At 38.7% G+C, this 17,106-nt stretch overlaps 1 protein-coding gene across 1 annotated transcript in view; it reads right to left on the bottom strand.

Moving 5' to 3' along the window:
• PYGO1 (pygopus family PHD finger 1) overlaps positions 1-14,323 on the bottom strand; it is a 29,847-nt gene extending 15,524 nt beyond the window's left edge. The window contains exon 1 of the mRNA XM_007479704.3: positions 14,193-14,323. Within this exon, the coding sequence (XP_007479766.1) occupies positions 14,193-14,241 (49 nt within the window). The 5' untranslated portion in view covers positions 14,242-14,323. The remainder of the gene's footprint in view (positions 1-14,192) is intronic.
• Positions 14,324-17,106: the final 2,783 nt, after the last annotated feature.

Raw genomic sequence — 17,106 nt, 5'->3', positions numbered from 1 at the left:
AACTGCTTATATGTATAAAACATCTTAAATGCTGTTATCACCATTAAATGTGTGATCACTTTTGGTGATAAGAACAGATAACTATAAAAGCCAAATCCACAAGTATTTCTTAAAAGTGCCCCCAAATTTTTTTGCATTTGATTATAGTTCTAAGGTTTTCATCTATAAATGCTTTGGGGGAACATCGGGTTTAGCTAGAACTCACATTCAAACTAGCTCTTTGAAAGATTGCTATTTCCTTAACTGATTTTGGCTATTTTGTGAATACTGTTCTTAACCTTTTGTCATTTTTCTTGATGGTGTTTTACTGATTTTTTTTTAATGATCTTGTTTTCTAAATAGGCATTGCCCTTTGCTACCATATCTCTGCTTGGCAAAGAGAAGTCAAGTTGGTTTCTGTACTCTTTTCTCCTCTAGAGTATAGTGACTATTTTATGTTAAACTTCTAAAAAACAGTAATCAATATAGTCAACATCTCCACTTTTATCCATTTCTCATTTCCAGATTGGAAACAAAGGCCCATTCAAATAAAGTAGGTTGGAGTTTCTTTAATTGCAAGTGGGCTTCTCATCTTTTTTCTCATCATTTTTTCTTCTAATTTAGTGTTTTCTTTCACCAGATGGAAAACCCAAAGTGGAACATGTATATCCACAACATTTTTTTTAAATAAGAGGAAGGACTTTAGTGCATAGGACCTCTATGAAATATTTATGGAAGTGCATGGCATGTGAAGGCAGGTAAGATTTATGTAACTCACAGTCTACTAAAATATCAAATTATGACTGACCTTTGCTCTGAACAGCACAAAACAGCTAGCTGTACATAGACAGCTAATTTGGAAATTCCTATTATCTCTAATATGTCTCTTCTGGTCTATATTATGTTGAGATACTCAGTATCTTAATTATTAATTGATACTTTGCTTGAATTTTGGTTCTGCTATGCGGTACCTTTATGGCTTTGGACAAGTCACTTCATCTCTTCTTCCTCTATAAAATAAGGCAGTTGAACCAGATGGTTCTTCTAGCTGGATCTTCTAGTTATTTGGAAAAGAGGTATAAGTCATGTGACAAACAGTCTTAGCTGCAGCAATAGCTATCAGTCTTTGAAAAGAAGGCAGCAAAAGGTCATGCAATTAACTTAAGGCAGCAGTTTTCTGTTAACAGAAAAGAAATTATTTTCCCCTTAACTCTAACACTGTGCTTTAAAAGGGCTTCCCTTCCCTCTGATCTTTTTCTACAGGCAGGTGGGCATCTCTGCCATTATATGGCACCCCTTCTGTTCTCTCTCTGACACTCTTTTCTTATGGGTATGGCAGGTCTCCTCTTCTCCATTCCCTTTTCTCTCTGTCACTTGGTGAGACTCAGCCACATAATAATCATTGATAATAGATTTATATATTTGTATTGAGTCAGAAACATTTCTGAAAGTCCATAAGCCTGCAAGTTCTCCTTGAATATTCCCTCCTTCTCTGAAGAAGGCTCACAAGAAACTAGAAAGCCTTAAGTGAAACTTAGGTGAGATTCAGTCAGCCAAGGCCTTGACTCAGAGCCCAAGAGTTGCTCATTAGGTGGTATTTGAGGCCCCAGTCCTTTCATAGAGCATTGTTCATAACAGATAGATGAGAATGTGGTAATAGTATCCACAGCAAATCAATTACATTTCTAGTTATGTTGTTTGGCACTCATCCCCAGAGGTAACTAAGGCTGGGAGACCAGGGTTTTGCCCCAAGGCAGGAGGAGTGGAGAGCAGGTCTGATTTTTTTAAAGAGATGCTCACTGTCTTCCTAAAGTGCTCTAGAGCCTGCTGTTCCTACAGCACTTTACAATATTTTCTGGTTTGTGCTGCCACAGACATTACTTAAAAAGCCCTAAGAGAAGGGAAAAGGAATAGGACTAAAGTCAACAGAAGCCAGGGGAATAGGGACAAGAGACCATCACCTTCTGGCCCACAAGTACTCACAGTTGTACTGTTCCTCCCAGGGCTCACCTATTACTGCCAAATCTATATTTGCCCCATGTGCTAAACTCCCTCATTATTGCTCTGCTTACTACATCCATTACTTTTGGACTTTCTACTTAAAAAATCTGAGTCATCTAAAAGACTAGCCTACCTATTTACTTGATCCCAAATAATATTTTCCAATTTAGTGTTCATCATTCTTCCTGGTGTACATATTTATACTGGTCACAAGAACCAAATTTACAAAGTAACAAATAACCAAACTCAAGTGTTTCCTGACTTCAAGTCCTGCATTTTGTCCATGTGTATTATTATCTCTGGCAGCAATAAGAAATTATTCCCACAGGTTCCTTTATCTACTTCTTCTAGTGAGTTATCCTTTCATTCCTTTTAGCTGCAAGCTTTTTTAAGCCTCACATTTTCATTCTATACTGAGCATGTCTGCACTGATACACGCCTCTAGTGGTATGTGACTTTGTTGGTCACTCAACTGAATTTGTCAGTTTTATTAAATGACCGTGTAACTTCAGGATTCCTAATACTCTCTGCTTCTACCTACCACTCACCTATCATCATTGCATAAGTAAAAGAGGGATGCACACAACTGTACTTTGTATTTTTAAGTATTTAATGAATCACCATAGCCAAAAGAAATTTATCATGTGCTCGTCAATTTCCAGGAGATGGACTTTGTTGCACTTGGCAAGCTTTCTTATGGGAAGGCAGACATGTAGTTCGTTGCCTCGTTCATGCTGAAAACCTTTCCACTTTTGTAGGATCTAATAGAGCATAATTACACTCTATATTACTTTGTAGTGTCTAGGGCCAATGTCATAATACTGCATCAAAGAAAGAATTGAATACTATATATGCTCAGTTGAAAATAAAAACCAATATTTAATGAATGCCCAAAGACTCTGCAAAACTGTATATTATAGAAATGTTAGAAGATGAAAGGACATGAACAAGATGGCATGAATCGGGTACAGACGGTGATAAAATCACATAGCTGTTAAACATTTCTGTTTATTATGTAGCATAAGAGGTTCTATAAGTAGAGAAGGGAGTCAGTTATCTTACTTGAGATCTTTAAGCAAATGTCGAGTGACCATCTAACTGTCTGTTAGGTTGGAGAAGAGATTATATCTAAGAACTGTTGTTATTGGTGTTTAGGCATTTCAGTCATGTTCAACTCTTTGTGACCCCATTTGGGGTTTTCTTGGCAAAGATCTTAGGGTGCTTTGCCATTTCCTCTTCCAGTTCATTTTATAGAAGAGGAAACTGAAGCCAAAAGGTGACTTTCCCAAGGTCACAAAGTATCTGAGGTCACATCTGAACTCGGAAAGATGAATCTTCCTGACTCCACACCCAACCTCTAGCTATCCAATGAGCTACCTAGCTGCCAAGCTAGTATTTGACTAGATGGTCTCTGGCGCCTCTCAACTCTGAGATTCTAGGATTCTTTCTATATATTTTAATCTCACACATGATACACAGTATTCTATCAAATATCTCTTATGCCTTGTATAAGTACTCAGTAAATAGCATGATGATAAAGCACAAGATTAGGATTAATAGTAAAGAATTTTAATTCCTAATTTCAGTTTATCCAATAATTCACTCAACTCAGAGCCAAACAACTTATTTTTTGTGTTCTTAAACAAAATGTATTCTTAAGAATAGTAATCTTAAATTGGAAAATGAGGACATGCCCTTCAAATGGAAAATGGCTGAACAAATTGTGGTCTATGTTGGTGATAGAATACTATTGTGCTCAAAGAAATATTAAACTGGAGGAATTCCATGTGAACTGGAACGACCTCCAGGAATTGATGCAGAGTGAAAGGAGCAGCACCAGAAGAATGTGGTACACAGACTAATACACTGTGGCATAATCGAATGCAATGAACTTCTCTAATAGCAGCAATGCAATGATCTAGGACAATTCTGAGGGACATATGAGAAAGAACACTATCCACGTCCAGAGAAAGAACTGTGGGAGTAGAAACACAGAAGAAAAACAACTACTTGATCACATGGGTTAATGGGGATATTATTGGGGATGTAGACTCTAAATGATCACCCTGGTACAAATATCAAAAATATGGAAATAGGTTTTGATCAATGACACATGTAAAACCCAGTGGAATTGCACATTGGCTATGGGGGGGGGGGAGGAGAGGGAAAGAACATGAATCATCTAACCATGGAAAATTTTTCTTAACTAATCAATAAAATAAAATTTAAAATCTTAAAAAAAAAAGAATAGTAACCTTTATCGTGGGCTTGGCTTGTGAATATATGAAAATAAGACATAGAAACTACTTTGCCTAGCATTCAAGACCCTCAACAATGTGGTGAAACTGAACTTTCCAGCTTCATTTCATACTAATCCCTTTCACATATTCTATGTGTCAGCCAAACTGGACTACTCAATCACCCATATGAGGTCCATACTTTCCAGCCCATGTGCCTTTGCTCATACAGTTTTCTGTCTGTAATGTCCTCCATTATCCCTCATCTTTTGCCTTTTCATTTCCATCTAGCATAAAGCCAGCTCCTGCCAGGAAGACTTTCCTGATTTCCTTGACATGAACTTATCTGTGAATCTCACATTTCAGGGTTTGTTACTGTCTTATGTACGTACTAATTTACATATAAATGTCCTATCTACTTAATAAACTCTAAGCACCATGAAAGCAGGGACTCTGTAAACTTTGTATGTCTCCTAGTTCTTAGCAGTGTGCTCTGCACACAGTAATAACTGATTAACAAATGTGGAAACTAATTAAACTGAATTGAATGCAAGACAAGTGTTTGAAAAAATATTTTTTCAATTTGGTAGTTGCCATTTTTTTTAAATAAACCCTTACCTTCTGTCTTGGAGTCAATATGGTGTATTGACTCCAAGACAGAAGAGTGGTAAGGGCTAGGCAATGGGGCTTAAGTGACTTGCCCAGGGTCACACAGCTGGGAAGTGTCCGAGTCCATATTTGAAGCTAGGACTTCCCGTCTCTAGGCATGGCTCTCAATCTACTGAGCCACCCAGCTGCCCCTGTTGCCATTCTTTTTAAGAGTATAAGTAAAATTGTTTTTCTCAACTTAATGCTTTCCTTCTAATCTTGGTTACATTAGTTTTATTTGTTAAAAAAACTTTTCAAGTTAATGTATGCAAAACTATTTTACATTTAACAATGCTTTCTATCTCTTGTTTATTCATAAAGTCTTGTATCCATAAATCTGATAGGTATATTTCCTGTTCTTCTAATTTGCTTATATCTCCCTTTGGGTTGAAGTCATATATATCCATTTTGAACTTATCTTGGTAAATGGTATAAGATATTGATCTGTATCTAGTTTCTGCCAAATTGCTTTCCAGTTTCCCAACAATTTTTACCAAATATTGAATTCTTATTCCCAAAACTCAGATCTTTACCTTTGCCAAGCACAAGGTTACTATAAAATTTTACAACTGTTTGTTGTATATCTATTCTGCTGATCTACTTTTCTCTTTCTTAGACAGTATCATATAGTTTTAATAATTACTACTTCATAATATAGTTCAAAATATGGTATTGCTAGGCCCTCCTTCCCTAACATTTTTTCATTATTTCCTTTGATATTCTTGACCTTTTTTTTCAAACACATTTTGTTATTATTTTTTCTGGCTCAATAAAATAATTTTTTTGTTAACTCAATTAGGATGGCATTAAATAAGTAGATTAGTTTAGGTAGGATTATTATTTTAATTATGTTGGTTCTGCCTACCCATGAAAAATTAATATTTCTCTAATTATTTTAATCTGGCTTTATTTGTATAAAACCATTTTTATGTTCATATAATTTCTGGGTTTGTTTAGAAAAATATACTCCTAGATATTTTATTCTATTTATGATTAATTTAAATAGGTTATCCCTTACTATCTCTTCTTGCAGGACACTGTGGCAGACAGAAATGCTATTGATTTATTTTATATCCTGCTACTTTGCTAAAATTATTGATAGTTTCAATTAATTTTTAGTTGAATCTCTAGGATTTTCTCTCTCTATATAATCATATCTGAGAAAAGAGGTAGTAGTTTTATTACTTCTTATTCCTTCAATTTTTTCTTCTTCTCTTACTGGTATTGCCAGCATATCTAGTACAATATTAAATAATATTGGTGATAATGTTAGGATCCTCATTTAACTCCTGATCTTAGAGGGAAGGCTTCTAACTTATTCCCATTATAATGTTTGCTGATGGTTTTAAGTATATACTTTAAATTTCTTAAAGACACTTTCTCAAATGGAGGCCTCAGATCTAAAATATATAGAGAACTTTATCAAATATACATGAATATCAGCCATTCCCCAATTGATAAATGGTCAAAATATATGAAGAGAGTTTTTGGATTAAGAAATCAAAGATACTATATGAAAAAAATGCTCTATATAATTATTAATTAGAGAAATGAATATTAAAACAATTCAGATATCATCTCATACCTATCAGATTGGCTAAAATGATAAAAGGGCAAAATGATAAATGTTGGAGGGGATGTGGAAAAATGGGGATACTAATACATTGTTGATGGAACTGTGAAGTGATCCAACCATGCTGGAGGGCAAATTTGAATTATACTTGAAGTGTCATAAAAAATTATGTTACACCTTTTGATCCAGCAAATTCACTATTGGGTTTATTTTCTAAGGTGACCAAGACAAAAGGAAAAGAAATTATATGTTCTAATTTATAGTAGTTCTCTTCGTGGTGGCAAAGAACTGGAGGTTGAAGAGATATCCATCAGTTGGGGAATGGCTAAACAAGTTGTAGCATATGATTGTGAAGAAATACTGCTGCGCTATAAGAAATGGCAAAACAGGTTGATTTTGGAAAAAAACACAGACCTACATGAAAATATGAAAAGCAAAACAAGAAGAACTAAAAGAACGTTTTCTACAGCAATAAAAATAGTCTTTTAAAGATGACTTGTGTATGTCTACCTCTAGAGAAATGACTTGATAAATAGGAAAAGAAGACAGTTTTATATATACAAATGTCTTTTTGTCAAATGATGCTTTCTCTAATAGGGGAGGGGGGGAAAAGGAGGTAGTTAATTGAGTATCTTAATATTTTAAATGTTACAAATAACTAAACATATAAATTTTAAATATAAATAAAAGACAATGTCATCAATTCTTAGCTCACTATATACACTGAATGAATTTTAAATAAAGAGGCATTCCTAGCTCCTGATTTGAGATTTTGAATATTTATGGTCCCCAAAGCCAATTCACCTCTTTCCCCAAGTAATAATTCTTTAACTTTATTGAGGCCAATGGGATATAGAACAACTTAAAAAGATGAAGAAGGGATATGAGAATGATGCACATTTGCAATGTATAATAAATACTTCAATTAACAAACCCCTGGGAATGTAATTCCTTTATAACTAACAGTGGTTTTTTTTTAAAAAGCCTTTCATAAATCATGTAAAAACAGAGCTTCAGTTAGTCATAAAAATACCTCCAGACATAGATTCTATTTACCTTCTCACATAGCTCAATGTACATAGAGCTGCTCATAAGAACTCTTAAATTTCAATAGTTTATTTTCTGAAATTATGGAGGGAAAAGTTTATGCTAAGGGACAATCTGATATAATATCGTTGTTGTCCAGTTATTTCAGAAGTGGCCAACCCTTCATGGTCCCATTTGGGGTTTTATTGGTAAAAAAAAATGAAGTGGTTTGTCATTTCCCTCTCCAGCTTATTTTACAGATGAGAAACTGAAGCAAACAAGGTTAAGTGACTTGCCCAGGGTCACCTAGCTAGTTAATGTCTGAGACCAGATTTGAACTCAGAAAAGTAAGTCTTCCTAACTCCAAGCCTAGCACTCTATACAATGTACTACCTGGCTGCCTCTCAGTTTATTAATGGATTACTTTAAAGAACATTTTAGATTTCTAATTTCTAAATGTGGATTCAAAGGATTTATTTCCTACTAAAAGAATTTCAGGCAAATGTCAAACCTTTTCTTGGGGAGGTGGAGGGGTAGCAGAGAAGCCCTTAAAATTACAGTTCATATGTTTTCTCCTTTATTTTTGCTTGCTTAGGATGACTAAAAGTGGAAAATAGAAGGTGAGAGGTAAGAGTGGACACAGGAAGGATTGACTAAGGAAGGAATTAATGAGGAATAGTAAAGGATCTCTTCTCATGTTCAGTTTCTTAATACTGTAATTTCTTTATTATTTGATTTCTTCTAGGATTGAAAGCCTTCCTAGCTACAGCACATGCAACCCTCCCTTCCAGAGTTTTCTAACTCCTTTCCCTTCTCTCTGCCCTTATATTAATCCAACTCCTTCTTTTCTCTACTCCTAGAAGCACATTTAGTTGTCTGGCATATTTGATTATTTTATTAAGAATTTTGGAGTATTTTTCAATCAGAAAATATTTTTGAATGGGCCTTAAAGGAAAGGGCAAGTTTTTTCCTTACCAAGGCTGATTCCTTTCCTTGTATCCTTGATTCCATGCCTTCCTATCTCAAGAGACAGTAAGGTATAGAGTAAGGAGAACTTATTGGGTCCAGGATCAAAGACCCAAGCTGAAATATTGGAGGTTTGCCACTCACTAGATGTGTGACTTTGGTCAAGACATTTAATCTCATTAGGCCTCAATTTCTTCTTCAGTCACAACAATGAAGTTTGACTAGATGATGTTTATAAACATGATCTATGATATTTCATAAATCTGACTATCAATCATACTCTCTATTTCTGATCATCAAATTCTACTGGCCTATTGGTTTCTTCCCTCTCCTAAAAAATTCTTACCAATTTCCCCCTTCTTTATAAATAAAAAACAACCTCTCTTTGAAGTTGTCATTCCCTCTAGCTATCTTCCTGTATTTCTTTTCTTTTTTACTGATAAACTGCTGGAAAGAATAGTTTTTGCTACCTGTCTTTACTTTCTAACCATTATTTTATTTTTTGACCACTTCAAGTCTCAACCACTCTACTGAACTTGTTCTCTGAGGTTGCCAGTGATCTCTTAAGAACTGAATTGAGGGCAGCTGGGTGGTTCAGTGGATTGAGAGCCAGGCCCAGAAACCGGAGGTTTTGGGTTCAAATTTGACCTCAGACACTTCCTAGCTGTGTAACACTGAGCAAGTCACTTGACCCCCATTGAGTAGCCCTTACCGATCTTCTGCCTTAGAACCAATAAACAGTTCCAAGATGGAAGATAAGAGGTTAAAAAAAAGAACTGATTCCAATGGCCTTTTCTTAAAGCCTCAGTCTCCTAGACCTTTCTGTGGTTATGGACACACTGTCAACTATCCTTTCATGTTCAAAACCACTTACTCCTGTTTCACTTCCTACCTAGTTTTATTTTCTTAGCCAAACCATCATCCTTTTCTCTCACTTGACATATGCGTGCCCTATAAGGCTCCATCCTAGGTCATCTCCGCTCCTTTCACTATACTCTCATTTGTATGCAGATGATTGCCAAATCAATATATATATATATATAATGTGTAATCTCTCTGCTTAAGTCTAGTCCCATATCTTTAGTTGTCTGTTGGATATCTCTACCTACAGGTCCTTCTGGCACCTCCAATTTAGCATGCACAAAATTGAATTCATCCCCTACCTCCCATTCAAATTCATTCTTCCAAACATCCCTACTTTCTGTTTAGAGCTAACACCACAAACTTTCCAGTAACCAAGGTTCCTAACTCAGTGTTATCTTTTCCAGTTTCCAATCCCTTCACCCTACCCATGGCCAATCAGCAATATCAGCTTCCTGGTCCATTGATTATTCCTCTACAAAATCTGCTCCTCCTCTATATTCATATTCCAGTTACCACCTTTTTTCAGGCTCTTTTTACCTCTTTTGGATTATTATTTTAGTTTCCTAATTATTTTCTTTTCCTCTTAAACTATGTCCTTCCCAATCCATCTTTCGTACAGCTATAGCAAAATAATCTTCCTAAAGCATTGATTGCTCTGATCATGTCACGAAGCTCATAACTCTTCAGTGGCCCCCAAAGGCAAATAGCAAAAATATAAACTCCTTAGCATGACCTTCCATAATCTAGCTACAAACTACCTTACCATATTTATTTCACAATATTTCCCTTTATATATTTTTAAGTTTAGCCAAATTGAACTAGTTGTTTCCTGAACATGCCTTTGTGTGGGCTTTTCTCCACCCTTGGAAAACACTCCCTCCACACTTCCAGTTGTAGAATTCTTAAATTCCTTCAAAGCTCAGCTCAAGTGCAAATCAAGGTATTCAGCATGATACCTATTCTTCTCCCTCCCCAACTCTATTAGAGTCCTTTCTCACAAGTTACTTTACCTAAATTATTTATTTACTTTTCTGGGCTCAAGTTATATGGCAGTAATTGAATTTCTTGTAGGCATTTTTTTTCTGTGTATCATCAGAACCTAGCACAGTGTCCAACAATTAATAGATGCTTAATAAATACTTGCTGAATGAATTTTCCTTCAATACTCAACTCAGAGGTCATCTACATATAACTTCCCCAATTCACACAACTTAAAATATTCTTTCATTTTTAATTTGTCTAATTGGCCTGGAGCTTTCCTTTATCAGAATTGTTTTCTACCTCCTATTATCCGTGTCTATACTATTCCTATGTATATACTATATTCCTGGGTAGGATATAAACTTTATAAGGAGAGAAACTATATCATTTAAAAAAATCTTTTTTATTCCTCACACCTAACACCTGGAAAGCAATAAATACTTAAATGACTGTCCTTTCTATTTGTGATACTAAAGTTTTTGAAGATGCTGAAGTCAGAAGAAAAAAGGACCAAAACAAGAATCAAGAGAACTGGGTCTAAATTCCAACTCTATTGCTTATCTAGCTTAAATTGTGTGGGTTTTGACAAGCTGCTTTATTTAAGTCTCAATTTCCTTTTATGGAAAGAATACAACATGGGGCAAAGAGGAGTGCTAGAAATGGTTTGTGACTTAGGGCAAGCTACTAAATCTCTAAGTACCCCTAGTTAATTCTTTAATACTATAAAAAGACATAGATCAGTTTGATATTCTGCAATAATGTAGTGTTTTCTTCTCTCAGAAAAAAAATCTTTGAAAGATACCTAAATGGATTAAGAGAGAGAGTTCAGAGCAGGCACTGAGGATATTTTAAAAAATTATCTCCAAGCCCATTCTACCAATTAGAGATTCAATTAGGTAAACAAGTTTCTCTTTTAAAATGTAAACACTTCCTTCTAGAGTTAAATCTTATTCACAATTTAATGCTAAATTGCTTTAATTACTGAAAGAACTAAGTTTGAGATTGGACCCTAGAGGAGAAATTCTCAAACTGAAAGGCAGAATTGAGTGGATGGGAAAGGAGGAGGAAGAGAAAGCACAGATACCTAAAATATTGGAAGCAAAAGAGGTTTGGAAAGAGAAAGACAGACTAACACTAGAATTCTTCAATTTGGCCTTGGGGGCCTTGGTAATACTTGAGTGCTATAGCCAAAGAATTTGCCAGGAAGTGAAGAGGCTCTTAATATTTATAGTTAGATTGGTCTTTGGATATCCATGTTACTGAAAATTGGGATACTCCTTAGCTTTGTGACCCTGGGCAAATCATTTAACCCCCCACTGCCTAGCCCTTACTGCTTTTCTTCCTTGGAATCAATATGTAGTATTGATTCTAATGTGGAAGGTAAGGGTTGAAAAGAAAATTGATATATTTAAGATAAGATGACAACACCATATGAAAAAGCTTCTAAACTCAGTTTCCTCTAATTCATCTTGATATATCCCATAACTTTCCATTTTTGGAGGAAGGAAGTAATAGAAAAGAAGAGGGGAGAAAGTAGAGGTGTTACACATACGTATGGAACTTCATCTGTCCTTTACCTCTTTATTACCAATGTAGTATAATTAGTATTCAAGGGACCTCCCTATGCCTGGAACCTCTAGAATGAATGTATCAATGACAGATGGCAGTTTAATCCAATGATATCTTTATAGTGGTGAGTACCAAAATTGCAAAGTGCTACAGAATTTTGTTACAAAGGTTCCTTAAATATTTTGGTGCCTTTAACTATTCTCAAAGAAATCAGTAAACCAGTTACTACAAAATCATGTATTAGGACTTTGCACACTGCCTTCAAGAAAATTCATTTTCTTTTATAGTCATTAAGTATAGAATATCTTTAAGCCTACACATGAATGTACAAGGCACTGCTGACTAAGATAGAGTGAACATGTTTAAAAGCATCAAACAAAATGTATATAAAGTCACATCCCCTAGGCAAAGCTAAAACATACACTGATTTTTACCTAGATTAACACAACGATCATGACTTCAATAATTGAAGCCAAAGGCATAAAACTGATACCCTGCTCCCACCCCCACAGACCAATTTGTAATAGGCAACTGTGGCAAAATATCAAGGGAATAATTGTACTTAAGAAAATCTGCTCCTTAGGGACTCTTGGCAAATCATAAACACAAGCATAAAGGAAAACAAGATGGCAAATCTTCACCAATGAATAACTAAACAACAATTAAATTCCTCAGATGATTTTTTGAAAGAGCATAGAATCAGCTTAGGTGAGCTCTCTTTGGGCCTCAGTTTCCTCCTCTGTAAAATAAGGTGGTTGGCCTAGATGAGAGGTGTCATAATCTCTGTCCTCAGGCAACATGTACCTCTAACCTGATAAAAATATAATTGGGAAATGTTTAATAAATTAAACAAAAAAATCAATAGAACATAGATAAGGTTGATTAGTGATTTTTATAAGACAATAAGCCACAGGGATCTGTTTCTATTTGATTATTACACCACTAGCCTAGTTGACCTCTTTTAGGATCTCTTTCAGGTCTAAATTTCTCTGTTTTGCATATCAGATTTTACTTTTTAAAAATAATCTTAAATGTTAAATAAGTTATTCTCTACTTAGATACTTCTGGGTCACACAGGCCTCTGTAACTGTACCACAGAAAAATAAAGGAATGTAAAAATTGACCTCTATGTTACTTTTTTCTATGGTGAAACTGTGTTACTACTCATTAATTTGAAAAGAATTCTGAGTTGTTTGGATAAATACTGTTTCTGGGAAACTTTCCCTGGAACTAATGTGAAAAAAACCTTCAAGTCTCAGCTAAAAGTTCCACCTTTTGCACAGTGTTTTTTTTTAACGCTCCTTAACCTTGCCTTCCCTTTCAGATTATTTCCAATTTATCATATATATATGTACATATATATATATATATATATATATATATATATATGCCTTGTTTGTACATTTTTGTATGCATGTTATCTTCTCTATTAGACTCAAAGCCTTTTGAGAGCAGGGACTAGTTTTTGTCTTTCTTTGTATCCTGGCAGTGATAGTATACAGAGGCTGGCACACAGTAGGCACTTAAGAAATGCTTGCTGACTTGACTTGGTGAACCTAAACACTAGGAAAAAAGGTCTTCTACTTTCAAAGAGATAGATGATCTTTGTTAATCCATTCCTTCTTAATTTTCTGATTGTGAGGTAACAGAAAAAAAAAAGATCCTAAAAGGTCTATCATTGTTTACAAGAAGCAACCAAAATTAATTCATAAAACAGGTTTTGTTGCAATGTGAACGTTATTGGGTAAACTATCTCTTAAATCTATAACAAGAGCTAGCATTTACATAGCGCTTTATGGTTTGCAAAGCACAGTCCACATTATCTCATTGGGTACATAAATCTTTAACCGTTAAAGAAAGAAGTTTCTGGTTTGTTATTGTTAATGGTGAAGGCCCTGCAAACCTTCTCCCCGAAGTGTCTCGGGCAAGCAAACTAACTTTTGGAAAAATCACTCCAGGTCTCTACCACAGAAGTCTTCCCTGGGCAGGTAGCTCTGGTGCACAGATAGTTGGCAGGAGCGGGGGTAGGCAGAGAGGACTAAAGAGGGGGGAAGGACGGGATGGAGATGCTGAAGGCGACTTTAACAGCTTCTCCACGCAAAATCAGGGCAGGGACCCTCCTGCCCAGATCGTGCCCTGGGAGTCCGTGGGGATGCAAACAGGCTGCAGGGAGGGCGGCGGTCACGACCGAGCTTGGATCGCTCTGGGGCCAGGCAAGCTCTGCAGTTAGGCCCCGGACGGCGCCCCAGGACCGCCTTCCCGCCCCCGCCCCGCGACCCCCATGCAAGCCCTTCTCACCGTTCGCCCTCCCTCCCTATCACCCCCTTCCATTCCCCCAGGTCGGTTACCTCGAACTCTCTTCAGCGCAATGGGATCCTTCTCCTGTTCTGCTGACATTACAGACTGCAAAGCATGACTCCCCCCTAGGCAGCGGGAATCGCGTCTCTTTGATGCTGCTGCCGCCGCCGCCTCCGCCTCCTCTCCGTGCCACTGCTGCCGCCGACGTTGCTCCTGATGCTGCCACTGCCACCGCCGCCGAGCTCGGGAACGGCCAAGGGCGCGAGGGACGCGGGCCCGACTTTGCAAAGTTTGGCAGGAGAACCGGGCCTAGGGGCGGCCTGGCCCGCGGGGGGGTCGGCGGCTTAGGGACGGCTGTGAGGACCACGGCCTGGGGGCAGCCCCCCGCCTGGGGCCGGCGGCATGTGCGGGGGCCGAGCCCGCAGCCTCTGCCACTGCCTCGGCGCCTGGAGCCGCAGGAGCCGCTGACAGCAGGAGGCGGGAGGTCCGGGCCCGGGTCGGCTCTCGCACACACACGCACACACGCTCACGCTCACACTCACACACTCACACAGCGCCCTCTGAGGAGAGCCCCGCTCCCCGCTCCTAAGCTGCGCCTAGACACAAAAGCCGCCCGCTCCCGGGCCGGGCGAGGGACGTGGCGCAGCCCCGCGGCTTCCCCTGCCCGAGCTTCTCAGCCCCGCACCGGGATGGGCTGCAGGGGCAGGGGGAGGGGGCCCCGCTCCCTCATCCCCTCGTCGTCGCCGCCCCTCTCCGCCCGCCGCCGCCTCTCCCCGCTCTCCACGTTCAGTGTCGTCCCTGCCCCCACCCCGCACAGCGGGCCCTCCCGCCGCCGCCACCGCCACTGCCGCCGGGCGCGCGCTCCTCCGTCTCTGCCCAAATGCACTGGGGGAAGACGTGTGATGTGGCTGCCCCGCCACACACAAACATACACACTCACACTCACATGCACGCCCACACGCACACCCCCCAAACGTCTTGCCCCCGCCCCAACCCCCACCTTCACCCCTGGGTTGGAGAAGGTCTAAGCGCTCGGGGGGACTGATGCCCACTAGCCCTAAAGCAGATGCTGCCGCCTCCAGAGCACGGGCCCACTTAGTGACTGTGACCCGCGCTGCCTGGGCGCTCGGTTTTTGCAGCCCCAGCGCCAACCCTGGTGCCACCCTTCTCTGCCCGCCTACCCCCGGGAGCCTGCCGCCAACCAGCCAGCCAGGCTGAGCCAGGCACTGGGTATAATCCGCAGGAGCGCTCACACCCCTTGTGCGCAGAGGTTTTGTTTTTGTGTTCTAAAAAGCTGGAGGTGGAAAACTTCTTCTGAACGGGAAGAAAAGGGGATGGTTCCACTGGCCAGGGCACGAGGAAATCGGGGTCTGAGGAAACTTCACTAACAGACATAGAAGTGGGGTTTGGTTTCTCCCGTGAGGCACAAGTGACACAAACACCCTGGTAGTCACACTTACTCCTGGAGTTCCCCCACGGGTAGTTCTGTCTAAGGCTTTCCAAGAAAATCTAAGATGTTAAGAAACACAGGCATATTACACGGACAAGACCCGATATTGGGAACTTGTTTGTTTCCGAAGTAAATATCCTCTTCCCATTCCCTCAATCTCCCTCTCTGTGCAATATTAGTTTGTACTCGATTCCTGGCATCCGTCATGAGTTTTAGCCGTATTCCTAGTTAAGAAGTGTGTGCCTATGGGAGCTGAAGTTATTTCTCTCAGAATTATCAAAAATCACCTTTTCAGCACCTACATTTTAATCTGTGCCATGAGCTATCTTTAAAGCACTCCTCTTCAGAATCTGCATGTCTCTCATCCAAACACTCTGGCCCCAACCTGCCCTTAGAGCTTTATCTTGCACTATTATTTCCTTACACTAAGTCTTCTCTCTTCTCCAAACATTATCAATGCTTTCTTCTCTCTTTGCTTAAACATTTCTGCCTACTGGAATGCCTTCCTTCACTTCAGGCTGCATATTATCCGATCCTTCAAGGCATAGCTCAAATGCCTCCTTCATGAAACTTTCTCTGATCCTGCCAACTAGAAGACTTTCTGAGGGTCTTCTCAGAAACTGTAGTACTTTGTACCACTCTATTGGCAGAATATGGTTAATATGCTTTATTGTACAATAAAATGTATATGTTCTATCCTTTCAGGAATGGTAAGCTCCTTCAGGGCAAAGGACTATGCCCTCCTTTTGAATCCTTCTCAATGGCTAACCACACAGTAGGCAATGAATTAATGTTGGATGAACATACAGATTCCAATGGACAGTATATTTATGGAGTGTAGAGTCATGGAAGTTCTGTTCTTTCAAAGGAGAAGGCAGGTCCAAGTGAAACTGTCAGTTCTCAACAGTTGGGAAAGTCTAGGGAGGTCGTGTGACTTTAGGAATAGTGAGATTGGCTAGAAGTTAGGTTAGTCTTGAGTCAAATCATCAAAGATGCTCCATATGATGATACATCTGAGAAGATGGATAGGAACTTACATTAGAATGATTGAATAAAGGGGCCTTGGGGGGGGGGGGGGACAAAATAGAAAATAAAGAGAAATGAGAATAGTAAATTAGGTCCCATGAAGATCTTAGAGGTCTGGTAACAACCATGAGTTTTTAATAATAGATAATGACATGATTTGAAAAGTTAAAAGTACAAAATCACGAACACATGATTGGAGGATACCTCAGAGGCTATCTAATTTATAATTCCTGGGATCATCCAGGGGTCATCCATTTGAAAACTTTCAACTATAAAGAACCCACTAACTATTGAAACAACACATTCTGCTTTTGGACTCTTTTAACAAGTTGGGAAGTTTTCCTTTTAGTCTGTCAAAATTGTCATCTGTACCTTTAGCAAAGCTATTAGTTTCTACAACAAGAATAAGTCTAATCCCTTTCTGCAATGATGGTCCTTTACATATTTGAAAATAGCTATTATATCCTCCCTAAATCTTCTCTTCAATC

The sequence above is a fragment of the Monodelphis domestica genome, chromosome 1 (genome assembly GCF_027887165.1).
Source record: "Monodelphis domestica isolate mMonDom1 chromosome 1, mMonDom1.pri, whole genome shotgun sequence".
Lineage (NCBI taxonomy): Eukaryota > Metazoa > Chordata > Mammalia > Didelphimorphia > Didelphidae > Monodelphis > Monodelphis domestica.
The sequence above is the reverse complement of the archived record's forward strand: the minus strand, read 5'-3'. Positions and strand labels throughout refer to the sequence as shown.